The following is a 19,987-nucleotide window of genomic DNA, read 5'->3' on the forward strand; positions in this document are numbered from 1 at the left end:
ACCAAAGTTTGAGAACTGATTCAGATGTGTATCCCTCCTTTCATACCTTTGTTCCCTATTAGAGCCTCCCATTTGTTTCCTTTAGCTCTATCACAATATCTATTTACACGCGGTTGGTCTTCTGGGTCTCCTGCTAGACAATAAGCACCATGTGGGCAGGGACCGTGTCCTTCTTGTCAGTAACTCTATCTCCAGTGCTCAACCCAGTGTGGGGCACAAAGCTGGCACTCAAAACAATAGATGACTTGGTATGCACAGGATGAATAAAAAAATTTTTCAATGTGGATTTTATCCATAGTTAGTGCAGCCAAGACTTGCTTTATAGAAGTGAGTTACAAACTTTTTATTTTCCACCAGCATCTTTTTAGGGATGCTACTAAGTACAGATAAAATCAGAGTACAGTCAGCTGCTGTGATTTAATCAGGTTTGAGTGTTCCAGAGTTCTTCCCACATGGCCTCCCTTGGACCCCCGGAGGCAGTATAGGCCCTTGCTTCACAGTGGCTGGTCTCTGCGCCAGCAGCATCAGTGGATGGTACAAAAGGAACGGTGGGTAAAATTGCCGACACCTTAGCACAGATCAAAGCAGTAGAACCAAAAGTCATTTTATTCTTCACTAGCACATTCAGGCAGTGTTCTTAAAAGCCAGATTCACTTATGAATATCCTTGATGAAGCGGTAAATATCATTAATATTAAATTTCAACCCTTGAATACACATCTCTTTAATATTCTGTGTAATGACATGAGACATAAGCATTACAAAATATTGTAATTGTCTTGAAGAAAAGCACCTGTGCAATTCCTTGTGTTGTGTGTTGAACTAGCTGCCTTTTGCATGGTACACCAGTTTTAATTAGGAAAAAAACAACAACTGACAAACTATGGTCATTAGGTCTTGGTATTTGGCAGATATCTTGAAAATGAACGAGGTAAACCTGTCACTTCAAGGAGATGAACTGACAGTATTTATTGCCAAAGATAAAATTTGAGCTTCCAAGAGAAAATTAGATTTGTGTAAAACTTGTATCTGCTTTGCAATACTTTAAGATTTTTCTAATGAGAGAGGTGGTTATCTTAGTCCATTTGGGCTGCTGTAACAAACTACTACACGCTGGGTAGCTTATAAACAGCAGGTATTTACTTCTCACAATCCTGGAGGTTGGGAAGTACAAGATGAAGGTGCTGGCAGATTCAATGTCTCGTGAGGGCCCACTTCCCAATTCCTAAACAGCTGACTTCTAGCTGTGCCCTAATGGTAGAAAGGGCTAGGGAGCTCTGTGGGGTCTCTTTTTATAAGACACTAATTCCATTCATGAATGGAGAACCCTCATGGCTTAAACACCTCCCAAAGGCCCCACCTCTCAATACCATAATCTTTGGGGGTTAGGATTTCAATATATGAAATTTGGGGGGACACATTCAGACCATACCAGTGGTGATATTAACAAATGTGATTTTTAAAATTTTATGTAATGTAATATGCCATCATTTGGGAAGATCTGCATAATTCAGTGAACTAATATTTTCCAAATGACCAATGTGGAATCACACATGGATAAAAAATTATTCAAAGTGCAGGACAGGCATGAGGCTTAATGTAACAATGTAGAAAAAAGTTCATTGATGTGGTTTCAGACTCCAAATTGCAATTCATCTTCAAGGAGTTACCACTTGAGGAGTTTCAGTGTAACATCTAAGAATATCCATGATTGTTTCAAAATGCTATTAAAATAGCCCTCCCTTTCCAACTACTTATCTGTGTGAGGCTGGATGTTCTTCCTATACTTCAAACCAACATAGCACCACAGATGGAATGCAGAAGTAGATACGAGAATTCAGCTGTCTTCTATTAAGATGGGCACCAAAGACATGTCAGAAGTATAACACAGTGTCAGCCATTTTATTCATTAACTTTGTTTTGGAAAACAGAGTTACTTTTTATAAAAATATTTATGTTAACCTGTAATGGGTTTACTATTGTTATTTTTAAATGAATCGATAAATAATTATTTCTAAAATTTCTGTCTTAATTTCTACTGTGTATATGAGTACATATATCCCACATAAACAAAAGCTCTTTGAGATCTTTGTAATTTATGAGAGTGTAAAGAGGTCCTAGACCAAAATGTTCAAGAACTACTGCCTTAACAGTTTTAAAACTTCTTTCTTTGAGGAGTTCTAGCCTCAGAGATAGATAAATCCTGATGAATTCTTTCTAATCCCTTTCTCCTTTTATCAGCTAGACCCCAAGTCCAACAATTGCCAAATGTCTCTAGTTTAGTTCACATAAATGTACATTCCCATCATGTTTTCCTAAGCAAAGAGTTCAGTCACTTTGGTTAGATTTTTGAACTTGTTGGCATCAATGATTTGACTTGGCAAAGAGCCAGGTCGCTCACCTGGGTAACATATTCACAAACCAGTTCCTAGAGACATAGCTCAACTGAAGCCTCATCTGGGTTCTGCCAACTTAAGAAGGCAAGCTCATTCCTTGCATTTTTTCTTTTTGGACACCAACTATTCTACTCAATATATTTCTGATGGTGGAATATAATTTTGTTATGAAGGGCCAAAGAAAAAAATAAAGTACTAGAAATAATAGATCAAATAAAAAGAGGCTAGTATTTATTTAGCACTTGCTCTAAGCCAAATACTCTTATATATGTTACTTCATTTAATCCTCCCAACATACTATGAGGTGGGCATTGTTATTCCCATTTTACAGATAAGGAGAGCAGGGAGATAGTTGTTATATAGCAGAGGAGATATGAAATCAAGGCCTCAGTAGCTCCAAAGACAGATTAATAGAGGATCTGGGTTGTGTCAAATGCTTTATGGATGTGGGGATAAAAATACTTCAACTAAGTCTTTAGAATTGCCTCAGACCAATGATTCTCAAAGTGTGGTCCCTGGACCAGCAGCATCAGCATTTCTGGGAACTTGTTAAAAACACAGATTCTCAGGCCACAATCCAGACCTGCTGAATAAGAAGCTTTGGGGGATGTCAAGAAACAAACACAAAGGGCAGGCCAACTAAACTAAGTCTATCAAGATACTAAAATATTACAGAAATAAACCAGAAATATTGTGTCAGTTAACTCAGCTCTACTCTTCTGTGGGGAAAACGAATTGGTCTCCTATTCCATACAGCTAATAAATTCCTTATTAGGAATTTGTACATGTGGCAGGAAAATAATATTTGCCATGTATAATGTTCTGCTTCCTTCTAAGAAAGACTGATCCTGGTAACCAGAGAAGTTTTTGCTTGCTAAGCACAAGCTCTGAACCATTTTCTAATGGCTTCTTAACTCCCTACTCCTCCCTTGATGCCCTGAAGGATGAGCAGTACAGTACAGACCTCTAAAAACCCTTATTTGGGGATTGTCTTAGATCAGATTCCCTACAAGCAGAGCCTGAGATGGGGACTCTTGTGCAAGTAACCTATTGAGAAAGCATTCTCGGGAGAAGGGGCACAGGTTAAGCAGCAGGGGAAGCCAATCAAAGATGTGTTCTTAAACAGATACTCGCTTCAGCCTGATCCCATGGGGAGCTCTGGAGCATGAATTTTACCACAGTTGGTCCTATCTGGAGGGAAGGGAGCCAAGTCTTTGTACACCCCTCTCTCAGTCACTCACTGACTGTGCGCTGCTGGTGGTGGGATGACGGTGAGAGTCTAATCTCCTGGGCTAAGTGCTTCCTGGTAGCTGAGGGTAGCACTTCAGGGCAGCTGTGAGCTATTAGCAGACAACCCTGATGGCAGTTGGGGGATGGGCAAACCTAGATAAAAGGGATCTGGATGGGGCACCAACAGTATCTACTACATCAGTATCTTTTGGATCTCCGCTCATATCCCTGGGGATCTATATCCATGCCTGCCTCGGGGATGAACTCTCCTCTCTATCCCTTGGCCTCACAGAACCATAGTCTTGGACCAGCCAGCTTTCTGTTCTCCACTCAGCCTATAAGGTAAATCAGGTCAAGTGGCTACATTTGTAGGATCCCAGATAGTTTGCAGAGGGTGTTGAATATATGCATTATCCCTTATTTTCTGCATCCTTTCACAACTTTCATATCAGTATATGGGGTTCCCAGTTGTAGGAGTCTGATCATTGTGACTGAACTGGTTTTCCATTCTTTGATATAACCCTTTATATTTATCAAAAGACATCAATCCTACAAAATTGCTGAGTGGTGCCATGTCTCAGAATGTGCCTCAACCACCTCCATAATCTAGATGTTGATGAGAGATTCCAAAACAGAAAGGTGCCCCCCCAAAATATATTCTGGATATACCTTCTCTGTATGTATTCTTTGTTCATTTTTATCACATGAGGAGACTTGCCTTGAAACTTTGGCATTGGACCAAGGGGTCCCTGCCATTTTAACTGAGGTTCTAGGGTCACTTGCTTGTGTAGGAGGTCTAACGTGGCATTGCCATGCTAAACTGTGCAGATATGCCTGGGGATTTTACTACAGTCAGATCATTAATGCAATAGCCATTAGAAATATCTGACAGTGAATGACTTTTCTAAAGTTCCTAGAAACTTATAATTGGGAAAAAAACTGTTAATTCTTCCCCAACACTGAAATCATTGCAGTGTAATTACCTGATGTTTTACTTCCAATATTGCAATGAAGAAAGCCTGGAAGAAAGGAACTCTTTGGCTAATTATATTAAGTGGATAGGATCTGTTATGTACACCAGAGACCCAAGGGTCATTGCTAGAGTTTTTGTTAATCTTTGTTGATGAAGTAGATACATAGGAAGGGTGATGAGGGAGGAAAGCATAAAATGAAACAGGAGATTAAAAATAGCTTTGGAAAAATTAAGGCTAAATCTTCCTTCCCTGTTTTCTTTATTCCTAATATTATAAATAATGTCTTCTTAAGATGAAAAGTTAAGAAAGCAAATAAATTCCTAGGGTTTTGGGTTGAGAAAGATATTAAATTGTGTGTATGCAAAAAAGAAAACTTTGAGGATTTTTGAGGTAAAGTGACTACATTATGACAAGAAAATGACTAGAAGTTCTTTCTGATTGAGTGAAGAAAAGTATACCTTCCATTTGGTTCAGAGAGTAAGCAGTAAAGAGATATGTTTTTAATTGCGTTCTGTTTTTGGTAGTTTTTAAGTGCCATGCCATGGGCAACCATTTAGAAAGTGGAAGGATATTCAGGACTATGTCCTTTGTATGTAGGTAATTTGAGGGAGAGCCTCCACAGTCTACATGGCACCTTCTGGTTCAATCATTCTATAGTCTCTACTGAAAGAAGATAGTCTTTTAAACTGCATTATTTCTTTCTTAAGTGGTCCCAAGAAATTATCATAGACAAGAAAGTCAACTTCGATATTTACTAGAAAAACTGATTTTTCTCTTGTAACATTATCAGCCTTTTTCCCCCCTAAAAATATGTTTTATTGCATGTTCATTGCAAATCTGTTTTGTAATTCATCTCTTACTCATTTAAGTCATAGGTATCTGCTAAAGAATATCTGTCAACCAGCCTGGAAACATTCTTCTAATAGTAGAGGTGAAACGTAAAGATGGTTACTTTTTTTGTCCTCTGCAAAATACATTATTTTCTTAAAGTTCCACTTATGTTATTTAATATTTTAACTAAAAATGTTTAATTTGTATCATAATAATTCAACAGTACAAATTTTGGTCACCCACAAAAGCATGTAGCTTTAATTACATTATAATAATCCAGTGATGCAAATTTTTATTATCCTGAACAAAAATTGTAGAGAAAGAATGGACTAAAATATGGCAAGCAGTAGATTTATAGACACATTCAGCGTGTGGTGTGAGTAGATGCACAATAAGCACAAACATGAAAAAATTAAATCGCTCCTGCTGGAGAATTTGAACCTATGAAAATGTCACTCTGTAATGGATCTTATGTTCCCAGCTAGGTTTCCATGGTTTTGCCACTTGTTCACAAAGGCTTCTTTAGGCTTTTGACATTAAGTGTTCATTACGGAGAAGAGATGTGTGCTCTTGAAAAATCCTCCTTCCCACATATGACTGGAAAAAAACTTGAGTTTGGGCACGGTTATAGCTGTTTTCTGAGAATTTCATCATTTGCCTCCATAAGTGAATAGTCTGTGCACCTCATTTGCCTGAAAACTGTACTACATCAGCAAGATGGATCATTTGCCTCCCTTGTTGGTCCTGGGGGATATGAACACAGCCCACAGATCTACCAGCAGCCGACTGCTGGTAAATGTTTACTTATAAATTAGCACGGGTGATAATTTATTAAGGTAATAAGCATAGATTACATTTAATGGCTTAGACATTATGCATTATGAACACAGTATTTTATGTTTAGTTGAAGCAAATGTATATGATGATTAATATGATCCCCAAATGTAACTCAGAAATTGTGCATTAGAGAGTTTAAACCAAGTCAAGCCATGTATTGTAGTACATCTGCACTTCAATTAAGGTGTTCAGGAAGGTTCCGCAATGGCAAAGCAATATCATTTCATTCACCTATACTGTGTATCAGGAGTTGTTTCTTAGATTCTCTTCTTCCTCCATAAATGGACTCATTCAGTTACTGAAGAACATTGTTTCTCTCTTGACAAACATCGCTGCATCAAAACTTTGGTTTCTGAAGCTGAGGTGAATAATCTGTCAGCAGGGACACCATGACAGCCTGGGATGACACAACCAAGACAGAGAAAGAAAGAGAGAAAGAGAGAAAGAGAAAGAGAGAAAGAAAGAAAGAAATGGGTAAACATTAGCAAGAGTCTGCTTAGGGACTTAAGGAAGAGGAACTGGATTGCCACTTTGAAGGCCTGTCATTAAAATGTGTTTTCCCAAGGAAATGACAAGGGGACAGTTCTGAATTAATATTTATTTTTATTTGGATAGAGGAAGGTCAGGAGGGATCAGGCTGACCCGAATAAATGCAGAAACCCGATGTTTACTTAGGCCTCATTCCAGGACTAGCGGGTGAGAGAGGTGAAATGAGATACCATGGTGGTAGCCATGACTGGATTTTCCATTCATAAGTGAAACCTAGGTATTGGCTGGTTTTGGAGAAATATAATCCCTCTCATCCTGATGTTATGCTGTGGTTTGGTCACTTGTAACCTAGAGAAATTTAGAATCAATCAGATGTAGAGTAAGAAAAGTAAATCGTTTGGGCTAGTGAACAATGTCTATCTGAATCTGGGTCCTCATGAAGGAATATTTATAACCAAGAATATAGCTTCCCATTAGGATGTCACCCACAAATGGTAATTTGCACTGTTACTCTTCCCAACTTCCACAATAATGACAATTGTAATAATATCAGAAACCACCACAACCAATGCTTACTGAATGCTTACTATGTACCAGACTAAGTGCCTTATCATGTGTTGGTCACTTAAGCAATATTTGCCAGGCACTGTGCTAGGTGCTGCTAGGTAAGTTAGAGAGAAATGTCTATACATTATCTCATTTAATGCAATAAGCTTCTAAGGTAACTTCTGTTATTATCATTTATAGATGGGAAAATCCTGGAAACAACAGATAGTGCACAACTGGGTTTGGACTCAGGTTTCTCTGACTTCACCCTTAGGAGGTGGTTTTACTGCCTTACAGGTACTTACTGTCTCCTTTTGACCATATTGTATATGTGTCCCTAGCCTATATCAGAAATGCAGGTCTTATATTTCATAGGTATTCATTGAATGTATTTATTGAACAGTTACCATGTGTTGGGCCCTGTACTGAGTGCTTTATGTGCATCATACCACTTAATATCCTTCCCTACTTGTATGAATTGTTGAGAGAGAGAAAATCCAGAGGAGGAAGGTGTAGGTATTTTCCTGAGTGGTGATAGTAGGGGATAGATCTGCATCTGCCTGTCCGTAAGACCTGAACCACTATGCTCAGATGACTCTTACTTCATTTAATCCTCATAAACTTATGAAGTTGTTCCTATTTTTATCTCCATTATCATATGAATAAACTGGACTTATACTTGCTCAAGATCACAGAGAGAGCCAGATTTTAACTTGATTTCCAAAGTCTGTGTTCTAGAACCAATATCCTATATCGCCATTGGGCTACAAAAATGTTTCAGGCACATATTTAGGGTGTCATGCGCCATCCCGGGTATAACGAAGAACAATATAGACAAGATCGATGCTCTTATGAAGGAGTTTTCATTATAGTAGGGGGACAGGAAACAAGAAAATATCAAGTAGTAATAAGTGTCATTAGAAAATAAAATAAAAAATGGAGGGGCACCTGGGTGCCTAAGTCGATTGGGTGTCTGCTTTTGGCTCAGGTCATGATCCTGGGGTCCTGGGATTGAGCCCTACGTCAGTCACCCTGCTCAGCAGGGAGTCTGCTTCTCCTTCTCTCTCTGACCTTCCCTGCCGCTCATGCTCTTGCTTGCTCGCTCTCTCTCTCTCTCTCTCTCTCTCTGTCTCTCTCAAATGAATAAATAAAAAATCTTTAAATAAAATAAAATTAAAAATGGGATAAAGGAGGCTGGAGAACCTCTTAAGAGTGGGTGGCCAGGGAAGGCCTTGTTAAAGGAATGGCATTTGAAATCTGAATGACAAGAATAAACTAGGAAGGCCAAACTCAGGGATAAGAACATCTCCCAGGTAAAATATTTTAGCTTCTTTATGGGTTTCTAGGATCACATCTCAGGTTTTGTTTTATTTTTAATGGTCATTGCATGTGTCAAATTTATTTTCAAATGTTAAATCTTAGAAAGTCAACTTGGAGTAGAGTTGCCAGATTTGGTTAAATCAATAAATACAGACAGTTAAATTGGCATTTCAGAAAGCAACATTTTTTTTAAAAAACTATAAGTATGTTCCAAATATTGCATGGGACATACCTATACTAAAAAATTATTTGTTGTTTATCTAAAATTCCAGTTTAACTGGGTATCTTGTATTTGATCTGGCACCCCTAACTTGGAGAGAAATAAAGGACTAAAATACTGTGAATTAGATTTGCAGTGGTCTTGTATTATCTAAGGATCATCCTGATAGCAGTGCTTTGAAGTATCAGCTCTTTTGCAGGGTCCCTTTAGGTTACTTTAGGTTCACAGTAAAAATTGTAGGCAAAGGAAGAAAGGTGCTTGACATTTTATGAGTCCTACAACCTTACTAATTATTGAAAAATGCAAAAGCAACCTTTGTGGGGAGGAGAGGGTATATTTAAAAAACAAAAAAAGGGATCCAAAAGCCTGTGCTCTATGGAGAGAATGATATGATTACTAGAGTGTTCTGACAAGCATAGCTAGAATTCACCCAACATGGAGGCCTTGAAAAGCTCCTGTAAGTACTGAAAGAGTATGCATTTGCTTTAAAAATGTTATATGCTTTTAGAACAAGCCCCACCCAATTTAGTTATATACTTGCCATCAGTATCAGTCATTATGGACATGTTAGAACTTGAGGCTAGATTATATTTTTCCTTTCTTTTTCCATCTGATTTTAAATGAAATTGTGTGTGGAAATCATTCTCTAGACAGTAGTCCTGTCCAGTAGAACATTGTGCAATTATTAAAATGTTCTATGTCTCTGCTGTCAAATACAAATAATGTAGCCACCAGCCAAGTGTGGCTATTGAGCACTTAAAATGTGCTTAGCGTGTCTGAGGAATTCACTCGTACATTGTATTATATTTTAATTAGTTTAAATTTAAATAGAAATAGCCACACGTGCCTAGTAGCTATTGCATTGGATAGGGAAGTTCTAGAGGAAAACAGATACTGTGACTTTAGAACATCCCAGATAAATCTATCTCAGTAGTGTTGAGCCTAAACGCCATTCTAAATAAGCTACGTAAGAATCATTTCTTTGCACGTAAAATAGGAATTTAGACTAGACAATCTCTAGGGTCTCATCTCTCTTGAAAATGTCATATTCCTATGACTTGTACAGGCTGAGTGGGGACTGCATACTATTCTTTTTTTTTTTTTTATATCTCCAGTGCCTGGCAGAGGGACTGGCACCCAGTAGATGCATAGTGTATGATTGCCAACATGAACTTCACTCAGTGGGACCTCAATCGTCTAGCTCAGAGGCATGAAGAGTGTAGCATGTGTGTCACCTCCTCTCTTCCAGAACATAGGACTTCAGTAGCCTGTTGGTGAGATTGAGGACCTATGAAAAAAATCATTTGCCATCGATATGGCTTGACCTGTTTATCTTATTTGTGAGGAAACCAGGACCAGAGAGGTAATACCTATCCAAGATGGCACAGCTGACTAGCATTAAAGACTATATAAAGTATATAAAATAAGCAGTATGTAAAGAATGCAGCTGTATGTAAAGAATGCAGCTAGGGTACAGGTCTCCTCACTCGCAGGCAAGTGTTCTATTTTAGATGCTCTACCTTCATTTTAACATGGCTATGCCTCTTGTTTGCTTTAAAGTATATTTTCCCCTAATAATAGTGGACACTTCAGGAAGGTGGGGTATGGAGAGATGGTGGTAGGGCTTAGACAGATGGAAAATAGGTGGGCATAAAATTTCACTTTGTGTATGTACGTGTGTATGTGTATCTATCTATCTATGTATGTATATATATATATATATGTGTGTGTGTATATGTATACACATATATATATATATCCTTGTAAGCATATCAACAATGTGAATACATGATGTATTTAATTTTTTAAAGTAAACTCAAGGGACGCCTGGGTGGCTCAGTGGGTTAAGCCTCTGCCTTAGGCTCGGGTCATGATCCCAGGGTCCTGGGATCGAGTCCCACATCGGGTTCCTTGCTCAGCGGGGAGTCTGCTTCTCCCTCTGCCTGCCACTCCCCCTGCTTGTGCTCTCTCTCTGTCTCTCTCTCTGACAAGTAAATAAATAAAATCTTTAAAAAATAAAGTAAATTCAATTTAAAGATGTTGTTTAATAAGCTCTTCAAAAATTCGGAAGCGCAGAGCATCTCCATAAATGATATTTTGGCAACATTTCTTTTAATTTTTCCCCACTGGATTTCTACAAAGGTCGTATTTTAACAGATTTAGGTTGATTTATCTTTGTAACTTCAATTGTTTTCTGAGAAAGAATAGAGCTTGAGGAAAATTTTTTGCCATGCCTCTTCCTGAGGTATATGGTTGGAGAGCTCACATTCTCTTTTTTGTCATCTAGATCTTTGCTATTCAAAATGTGGTCTGCAGGACAGCAGCATCTGCATTATCTAGGTGCTTGTTAGAAATGCTGGCTCTTGGGCCCCATCTCGGGCCTACTGGGTCTGCACTTTAACAAGATCCCTAGGTGATTCAAATAGACATTTGAAGCTTTAGAAGCACTGGTCTAGATAACGTGGCAGTTGCCATTTTGACCAAAGCTAGTGTCCTGAGGTGGCAAGCTGGAAAGCACAGTAAAAAAAAACCCATCCCTCTTATTAGATATGACAAATTTAGGCCTGACACATAACTTTCCTTTGAAAAGGGAATCATGATTGGCTTTCAAGCAGCCATAGTGGAGCTCAAACCCCTGCTGGTCACTGTATTAGGTCAACAATGAAGATGATGTCAGTGATAATAATTGTAATAATATTTACAGTGTATTAGATACCATACTAAATGCTCTACATGTATTATTTTAATGCTCACAATAACCCTATCTATTCCCATTTAGATAAAATGTATTCCCATTAGATAAAAAAAAATTACCAGAGTCTTTTCCAGCTCGTTTTTCTGTACTCCAGAAGTTGCAAGCTATAAACTACATTTCCCAGAAGCTAAGGTGCAGACATGCCACTCAAATGTATCTACTCAAGTCTTAGAGCCATAAGTGAACAATGTGCAGTGGAAGCCACCCTCTGGGAGATTAGATCTTCTGGTCTATTTGCAGGTGGGGGTATCTGGTTCTGCTGGGGCAGCGATAATGGGGTATCTGGCATTTAGTTTCAGGGGTCTTAGGTACCAGGCTTTGGGTAGCTGTGTCAGTGGTGTTTGGCTACTAAAGAACCACAATGTTGTTGGGCGATTGTCCTGCCTATATTTCTGAATATGTGGTATCCAAGAATGATTTGCTGCACCTTCTTTCCCCAGAGATTCTGGGCACTGCTAAATGTCTTTTAATAAATTCCTATATTATCTTTTTATCTTTCCTTGAGTGGACTCTGTTTTCCAGTAAGACTCCAGCTGGTACAAAAATTGAGATCAGTTAAATCAACTAAAAATGAAAAAACAGTGGTACTAAATTATGGCACTTGAATATCAGTTTTCTAGAGAAGAAGGTGATGTTTGGAATATTGTAACACACAGATGTGAGGTTAGTATTTCCTAGAATAGCAGTGATGAAGGTGAAACTTATGTTAAGGGGACCAGTATTTTTTAAGATTTGTTGCAGTTCTCAAAATGTTCAATACCTAAAACAGATATATCTATAAGCCAAAGTCAAGTAGAGAACCAAAACAATGAGCTAGGTAAGTCATGAAAGGAAGAGAAGAGAAAGGAAATACAATTTCTTTGAACACTCATTTTGTGCCAGGCACTGAATTAGGGACCTCTATAAACATTAACAAGGGGATTGTAAAATAAGAATTATACAATATAATGGTTGGCAGGCAATGGTGGCTGGCGTTCAGGCTGATCAAGAGCAGTCAGAATTTTTATTAAAATAGATATATTTGGAGGCATCTGGGTGGCTCATTTGGTTGAGTACCCGACTCTTGATTTCAGCTCAGGTCATGATCTCAGGGTCATGAGATTGAGCCCAGTGTGAAACCTGCTTGGGATTTTCTCTCTCCCTCTCCCTCTGCCCCTCCCCCCTGCTCTCTCTCTCTCTAAAAAATAATAATAGAATAGATATATTTGGAAGGAGATCAATTTTACACCATTAAAAACATAATATAAATGCTAATAAGCAATAATAATCTATTATGAACTTTCTGGGAAAAAAATAGATGCCATATGAGCAAGTCATGTAGGTGGATAATCTCAGTTGCTTATTATTTACCAAAAGGTATGAATGACTAAGTTAGGGCCACACAGAGAACCCCTTCTTAGTCTCCATTCCCCATTTCTTGCTTACCATGATTGTCCACTTCCTGTTTTCAGCCTCTGGGAATACTAGTGATCGTGGAGAATAAAACACTTCATCATCCACTTCTTCTGGCTTTCTGGGCAAGCAGTGTAAAAATGTCCAGTCAGAGGCAGCAACTTTAGCAGTCTAAAGAAGAGATCGGATGAGACTGTGTTTTGACTAGCATATGCGGCTATCACATTTGTCTTCTTCAATATTTAAACACACATATGGTGTGGAGTCAGAGACCAAATGCAAAGGGAGAGATGAGGCAGAGTGGTGGTTTAAATTCAAGGCACCAAAGGGAAACGTAAATGGTACTTTCAACTTATGGAATTTTATAGCCATTTTTTTGATTTGGGAGATCATTACTCCAAATTAAACCACTAACTCAGTTTTCTGGTTCTCTGTCTAGAGGGATTGTGGACATTTCAGTAAAGAGTTCTATCGGTACAATATGTGGCTGATAGCAAAAGTCACCCATTATGCCCCAATATATTTTAAAAGTCACTTTTATGGGATTATGTTATATTTTGAGCTTATCTCCAAGTTACGGTTTTTAGCGGTTGAAGCACACTTCATCACTAATTAAAACACTTTTGAAAGAGAGCGTGCTGAGATAGGAGTGCATTAAACAGGATTATGGGCACTATGCACCAGAGGTTTCCTTCTTAATGCAAAAGTCCTAACAGTTTTAATTTTCTCCAGCCATTAAGTCCTAAAAGCTACATTTTTCCATCCATTTCCATTGTTCACTTACAGATTCAAAACTGCATTCCCTCATAATTTCTTACCTCAAAATTACTGCCTTTGTACTAAAATTTTGTTTTACTTCCCATACTTGTTCGAGGTTCAGAACCTTCTGAATTTCTAAAATAATGGCAAAGTAACATGGGAAAGGAATAACATTTGAGTCAGTCATACATCAGTGAGATGAATGTCCTTCAAGCCTGCAGTCCCAGCACCACAAAAATGCTTAAGGTTGGTCAAGGCAAGTACGAGATAAACCACAAGGAGTTTAGAATTTCTCCATGAACGTATTTGCCACATATATGACAAGGGATTAGCCATAATGTATAAATAATTCCTATAACCAATAATGGCAAAAAAAATAGAAAATGGGCAAAGGATAGGATAGCATTTTATAGAAAAACAGATGGAAATGGCCAGTAAACATGAAAAGATGTTTAGCTTCACTAGTAATCAAGGAAATGCAAAATTTAAAAAGCATGAGATACAGATTTTAAAAATTAAAAATGTAAATAAGAATAGAAAGAGTGTGGAGAGTATAAACTATAGTTTAATAGTATAAATTATCAATTCTTTTTGGATGGCTATTTAGCAGCATTTATCTATTTTAAAAAGTATATACCACTTTACCCAGAAATTATTTTTCCAGAGATCTATTCTCCAATAATACTTGCACAAAGAAATATGTATAAGGATCTTCATTGCAGCATTGTTTGTAATTGGGATCATTGGAAATAGCCTAATTTATCAACATAAAACACAGTCCACCCAGACTTTGGAATTTTATGCAACCATTTAAAGGAATGAAAAATATCTAAATAAATGGACAAGAAAATCCAAGATTTGTTAAGTGGGAAATATAAGTCAGAATAATATGTCTAATATGCCATTTATGAGCAATCAATAGTTGTGTGTGTGTATGTGAAGGCATATATAAATACACGGAAAAGGTCTGCAAAGAGATGCATCAAATTGTTGAACAGTGGCTCCCTCTGGGAATAGTCACTGTTGAAGGGATGAAGGAAAGACACTTTCACTTTTTATTTTCCAAACTTCATTCTATTGACATGGATAAATAAGGAGCTTGTATTTATATATTGCTTTATCAATGAAATATCTATTGTGTTTGCTCAGTCCCTTTCTCCACCAAAACAGACTAGCTGCTCTGCTGACAAAATCCCAATGTACACTTGCCTGGTAGAGTATTCCTCCAGAAGAGCCGTTCTCCAAGTGTGACCCGGGAGCAGCAGCATTGCAGTTCTTGGGTCCCACCTCTGACCTATTAATTCTGAACCCCAGGGGAGTGGGGTCCTGCCGGCTGTGTATTAACAGCTCCAGGCAATCTGGAGGCAGGCTCAACACTGAGAAGCATTGCTTCGGATCTTAATGAAAGGCATCAGAGTAGATGGGATTCCCCTGGGAATGAATGCCCTGGAAGCAGTAAGCAAAGCTAAACCGGACTTGAGAGTCCCTAACAACTAGAGGCAAGGACTAGCCTGAAGAACATAATTATGCAGCTTTTCTTAGAGGAGAAATCAGAAGAAACTGCATGCAACAAAAGTAGCAGTGTCTCTAGATACACACAGAGCAAAGCACTCCAATGCCTCCATGCCTCCATTGCTGTGAGAGGGAAAAGCTTGCTTCTCCCTTCCGCCCAGGTTGCAAATTCCTGCATCCAGGACAAAAGTGTCTTTCCAAAGGACATAGCTAAGCTTCAGGAGGAGAGAAATCCCTGGAGGATGCAGTCAGCGAGTCCTTTATAGGGAAGGAAAGGACAGTCGGCTGTCTCCAAAGTGAACGAGTGATTAGATGGTTCGGCCCTGTATGAATGGAATTAATGAACCTTCAGAGAGGCATCAATTTGTACCTTCATTGTAACCTGGTAACCTTGGAAAGCCTGGAGCCGCTTTTTCTTCTCCTCTTCTTGTCCCATGCTTATCCACGTGTCTGTAATTAATACATTGCCTCCACGAGCCGCTTCCAGTGGATCATTCGTCAGCAACAGCTTGGTGCCGTTCTAGCATACACAAGCATGCCAGTTAAACCACTTCATGGGACAGAGAAAGGCCATTCTAAGTTTACATAAAAGGAGCATACCTCCTTGGCATATTGCTCTGCCAACTTGGTCACACTGGGATCTGGCTCATAACCCTGCAGAGGGAAGAATTCAACTATTATTTAGGCAATTGTTTTGTATTAGGCTGTCTTATATATGCATTATTTTACTCTCAACAGTATTCTCGCTGTCCTTCAAGTTGTAGCTCAGCCGCCTTCAGTAGAATACGATATTTACATCTAGAATTCCAAACCTTCATAGTGCTTTTGGGAATTTAACAAGGTAACCAGCTGCCCCATCTTTCTCTTATTATCCTTGACTTCTTTAATTAGCAAGATAAACAGGGCGTGGTGCTTTCCAGCTCTCCGTAGTGCCTCTTCTCCTTCCTCTAATAGCGTAAAAGGATTGTATACATAATTCTACAAGCTGATGCAGTTTTGTCTCCATCTTTCCACGAGCTGTGTGGGTTTTTTGTTTTGTTTTGTTTTTGTTTTTAAGATTTATTTATTTTTTTTGTAACTTGTTTCTCTTTTTATTTTTTTATTAACATATAATGTATTATTTGTTTCAGGGGTACCCGTCTGTGATTCATCAGTCTTACACAATTCACCGCGCTCACCGTAGCACATACCCTTCCCAATGTCCATCACCCTGCCACCCCATCCCTCCCACCCCCCTCCACTCCAGCAACCCTCAGATTGTTTCCTGAAATTAAGAGTCTGTTAGTTTTTTTTAATGCTTTTTTGTCTGGAATGCTTTGCTCCACTCACTTCCTGTGGATAATGCTTTCAGGTCTCAGCTCAAATGTCTCCTTCTCAGAAGAACCTTCCCCAAGCACCCCAGCTAAATACTCACAGGCCACGTGGCAGCATTCTGAGTGCAGGGCGCGTGCTTTGAAATGGCATTTACACCACAAGTACGCTGGTTTTGCTCAAATATATTTGTTTGGGATGGTTTGGTGAGAGCGGGGTCGGGGCTTGGGTGAAGCACGCCAGGTGCCTGGGACACAGGGTTTAAGCAGGCCTGTCAGAGTCTTTGCGAGCACAAGAGGAGCCTTGCTTGCTTGGCCTAGTCTCAACTCTAGGTGAGGGGACGTTAGGGGGCACTAAAGCCCCCCCTGAGCTATTCCAGACCCCCCGGTAGCCCCGCTGCCTCCCTCCCCACCCTCCAACCTGTTCTGTACACAGCAGCGAGGATTGTTTTCTCTGAAGCCTGCAATGTTTACCACTTGTTCCTTAAGTCGAAGCTGATTAAGAGTCTCTCCCCCTGCCAACATTCCCTGTTTCTGTCTCTTTTAATTCTTCTCAACATCTTGCTGCAGGAAAGCCAATCTTATTGTTATCGCCGTACATGTCTTGCCCTTTTCTGCCATCTCAGCCTTTCACCCTTGAACACCTCCCCCTGTCCCCTCCTGGGTGGCTTTGTTGGAACATGTCAGCTCTTCTTTTGTCAAACCTCTAGCCCAGCCTCACCTCTGGACCCTCCATATGGAGGTCTTGTCAGTCTAAACACCACAGTTATTCTCACCTTCCTCTATCCTTCTCATTTTCTTGAATTCTTAGCATTTATTATAAGTCGGGTTTTATAAATGCTCAGTGGAGCATTGTGGTGCACCCTGTGATATGCCATTCATATCCCCCCCTTCGTGAATAAAGGACTTATTCCCCCAGCTGCTGGGCGTGCTGCCAGAAGATGGCTTTCAGCCGCCAACCCTCTCTGGGCACTGCCTCAGCTGCAGAGAGCTGACTCATCCAAGGTCGCATCCCCTTCTGGGGCGGCCTACATTCAATGACTGATTGACAGGAGGGGATGGAAACTTGACTCCCTCCTCCCAACTTGGAACACCTCTAAATGGCCATCTCGGATCTAGAAGTCTCTGCAAGGTCAGATGAGGCTGTTGTTGGGCCTGCACTACGGCTCGGCTTCTTCCTCTGCCCACTCCTGCTTCCTTCCCTTCCCTTCCACAGATGCTGATCTCAAGGGCATGCCCTAATAAACATCCTGCACACCAAACTCTGTCTCAGAGTCTACTCCCAGGAACCTCATCCTGCCACAGGTATGTTCAGGTTCATTCATTTGAAACTGTGTCTATTTGCACACGACTGTCTACTGTAGTTCCTTCTCTCATTACAAAATTCTCAAAAGAAACTATGCATGACGCTGATGATGATGGCTGCAGACATTTTAGCACCCTCAAATAGCCATAAGTTCTGGAGCTTTTTTATCGGGATTTGGAGAAGGTAATTAATAAAGCTTTGCTAATTTAGTAACTAATGTTGTGACCATTCATACTAGTAAACATAAATGAAGAGACTTGGCCATTACCCCGTGTGCCTCCTGCCCTGAAAATTTAGCCTTCCCTCTAGAGAGCAGGTTTTATACTCCCTACATATAATCATTCTTACAGAAGGAATCAATAAGTACTTCGAGAACCAACAGAGAGGTTTGGAAATTAGAAAATCACCCAACCTTGCATGCACTGGGCCATGACTGAGAATACAAAGAGAAATTCTTTACTCACAGCTCAGCTTTCAATACTAAATCACTCATTGGCTTTTACATAAATCTTAAAACCAGAGGAAGAAGGTGATTAACAAACCCAGTTCAGTCTAAATATTCACTTAGAACAATGTTAAAATCATTACCATCAATAGTTTATGGAGCAATTTTACAGTCAAGGACAAAATTATGTTTTCTTGAACATGTAAGTTATTCTCAGTTGAAGAATGGGGAAATAGATTAATTATGGCCTTGGAAACTTCAGGGCTTCTTAAATTTACAATAAATCTCCTGGCTTTATCTTGAAAGAAAATAGGCCTACTTACAAATTAACTGAACAACTTCTGCACTATCAGACTTTCCCAAAGACTTTTTCAAACTTTTACTCCCACTAAGATTTAACAAAGTTTCAGCGCTCTCTGTCATTTAAATGAGTTTCTGCATAAGAACAATACTGAACCTACTTTGTAAGACTCAAATTTTTCCCTTTGGTGTTAATAAAACATCTCTGACACACCATAAAATGTTTAAATCCTATATTTTTCCAACAGAATAAAGCCTCTCCAGAAACATCTTCTAGCAGGGAACAGTTATTGTTAAGATATGTTTTCACTGTAAAAACCAAATGCAATCATAGTTTGCATTAATACAGAGCCTTTCTTCAAACTGGATTTGTAGTGACAGTGTGCTAACTTTTCCCATAAAGTGAAGAAGAACCGCCTTAAGCACATGTCGGATCTGACCCTTCATTTCCGTTTATACTGAATGAAAGAGAATTATCTGCTGTAAGAGTTTTCTCTCTGAGTCCCCACAGTTTACTATAATAGGGTGGTTTCTAATACATGCTATGGTCCGTGCCCGCCATTCCTTCTATGGCAAGTGTATTAGGTAGAATAGTATCCTCCCAAAATTCATTCTCAGCCAGAACCTCAGAATGTAACCTTACTTAGGAGGGTCTTCACAAATGTAATGAGTTAAGATGAGGTTGTGCTGGATTAGGGTGGGCCTACATTAACATGACTGATGTCCTCCTGTGAAGAGGGGCATTTGTATAAAGAAACACAGGCATAAAGGCAAGAACATGGAGGCAGAGACTGGAGGGATGCAGCCACAAGCCCAGGAAGCCTGGGGCTGTGGAGACAGACAAGGAGGATCCTCTCCTAGAGGCTTCAGAGAGAGCGTGGGCCCTGCCACCATCTTGATTTTGGACTTCTAGTCTCCAGAACTGTAAACAATAAATTTCTGTTGTTCAAAGCCACCCAGTTTGTGGTACTTTGTTATGGCAGCCCTTGCAAACTAAGGCAGCAGGGCGCATTGACTCAAACTGGTTCAGCAAGAGCACTAGGGAAAAGTATTTTGTTTCCTTTTTCTTTGGCAGGAGGCAGCGGACAATGCCGGTGCTCTACCCAGGTGCCATCCTAGGACTCCTTTTTATAGCTTTTGCTCCCTCTCCCCATTTCAATGGGCTTTTAACAGCACTTGCAGCTCTTCCTCAGAAGACAGCCCTCTGGCTACCCAGCTGCTTTTCCTACCAAAAGTGCCAGGGGATTTACCACCCTACCTCCCCTTGCTGCCCTTGACCAATGACTGGTTCAAAGGATGAAAGCCCACCTTCGGGGGCACGTGGGTGGCTCAGTTGGCTAAGCATCTGATTCTTGATTTTGGCTCA

The 19,987-nt window shown here is 39.6% G+C and overlaps 1 protein-coding gene and 1 long non-coding RNA gene across 2 annotated transcripts in view; one reads left to right on the top strand and one right to left on the bottom strand.

Moving 5' to 3' along the window:
- Positions 1 to 5,659: 5,659 nt before the first annotated feature.
- Positions 5,660 to 19,987, bottom strand: part of OTC (ornithine transcarbamylase) — a 60,947-nt gene continuing 46,619 nt past the window's right edge. Inside the window, exons 7-10 of the mRNA XM_078064162.1 lie at positions 15,861 to 15,914; positions 15,631 to 15,780; positions 13,023 to 13,160; positions 5,660 to 6,664 (exon numbers count right to left, since the gene is read on the bottom strand). Coding sequence (XP_077920288.1) covers positions 6,605 to 6,664; positions 13,023 to 13,160; positions 15,631 to 15,780; positions 15,861 to 15,914 — 402 coding nt within the window. The 3' untranslated portion in view covers positions 5,660 to 6,604. The remainder of the gene's footprint in view (positions 6,665 to 13,022; positions 13,161 to 15,630; positions 15,781 to 15,860; positions 15,915 to 19,987) is intronic.
- LOC144380431 (uncharacterized) overlaps positions 7,564 to 19,987 on the top strand; it is a 35,132-nt gene continuing 22,708 nt past the window's right edge. Inside the window, exons 1-2 of the long non-coding RNA XR_013444578.1 lie at positions 7,564 to 7,599; positions 17,787 to 17,875. This is a non-coding gene — a long non-coding RNA (uncharacterized LOC144380431). The remainder of the gene's footprint in view (positions 7,600 to 17,786; positions 17,876 to 19,987) is intronic.

This window comes from Halichoerus grypus, chromosome X (assembly GCF_964656455.1).
Source record: "Halichoerus grypus chromosome X, mHalGry1.hap1.1, whole genome shotgun sequence".
Classification (NCBI taxonomy): Eukaryota; Metazoa; Chordata; class Mammalia; order Carnivora; family Phocidae; genus Halichoerus; species Halichoerus grypus.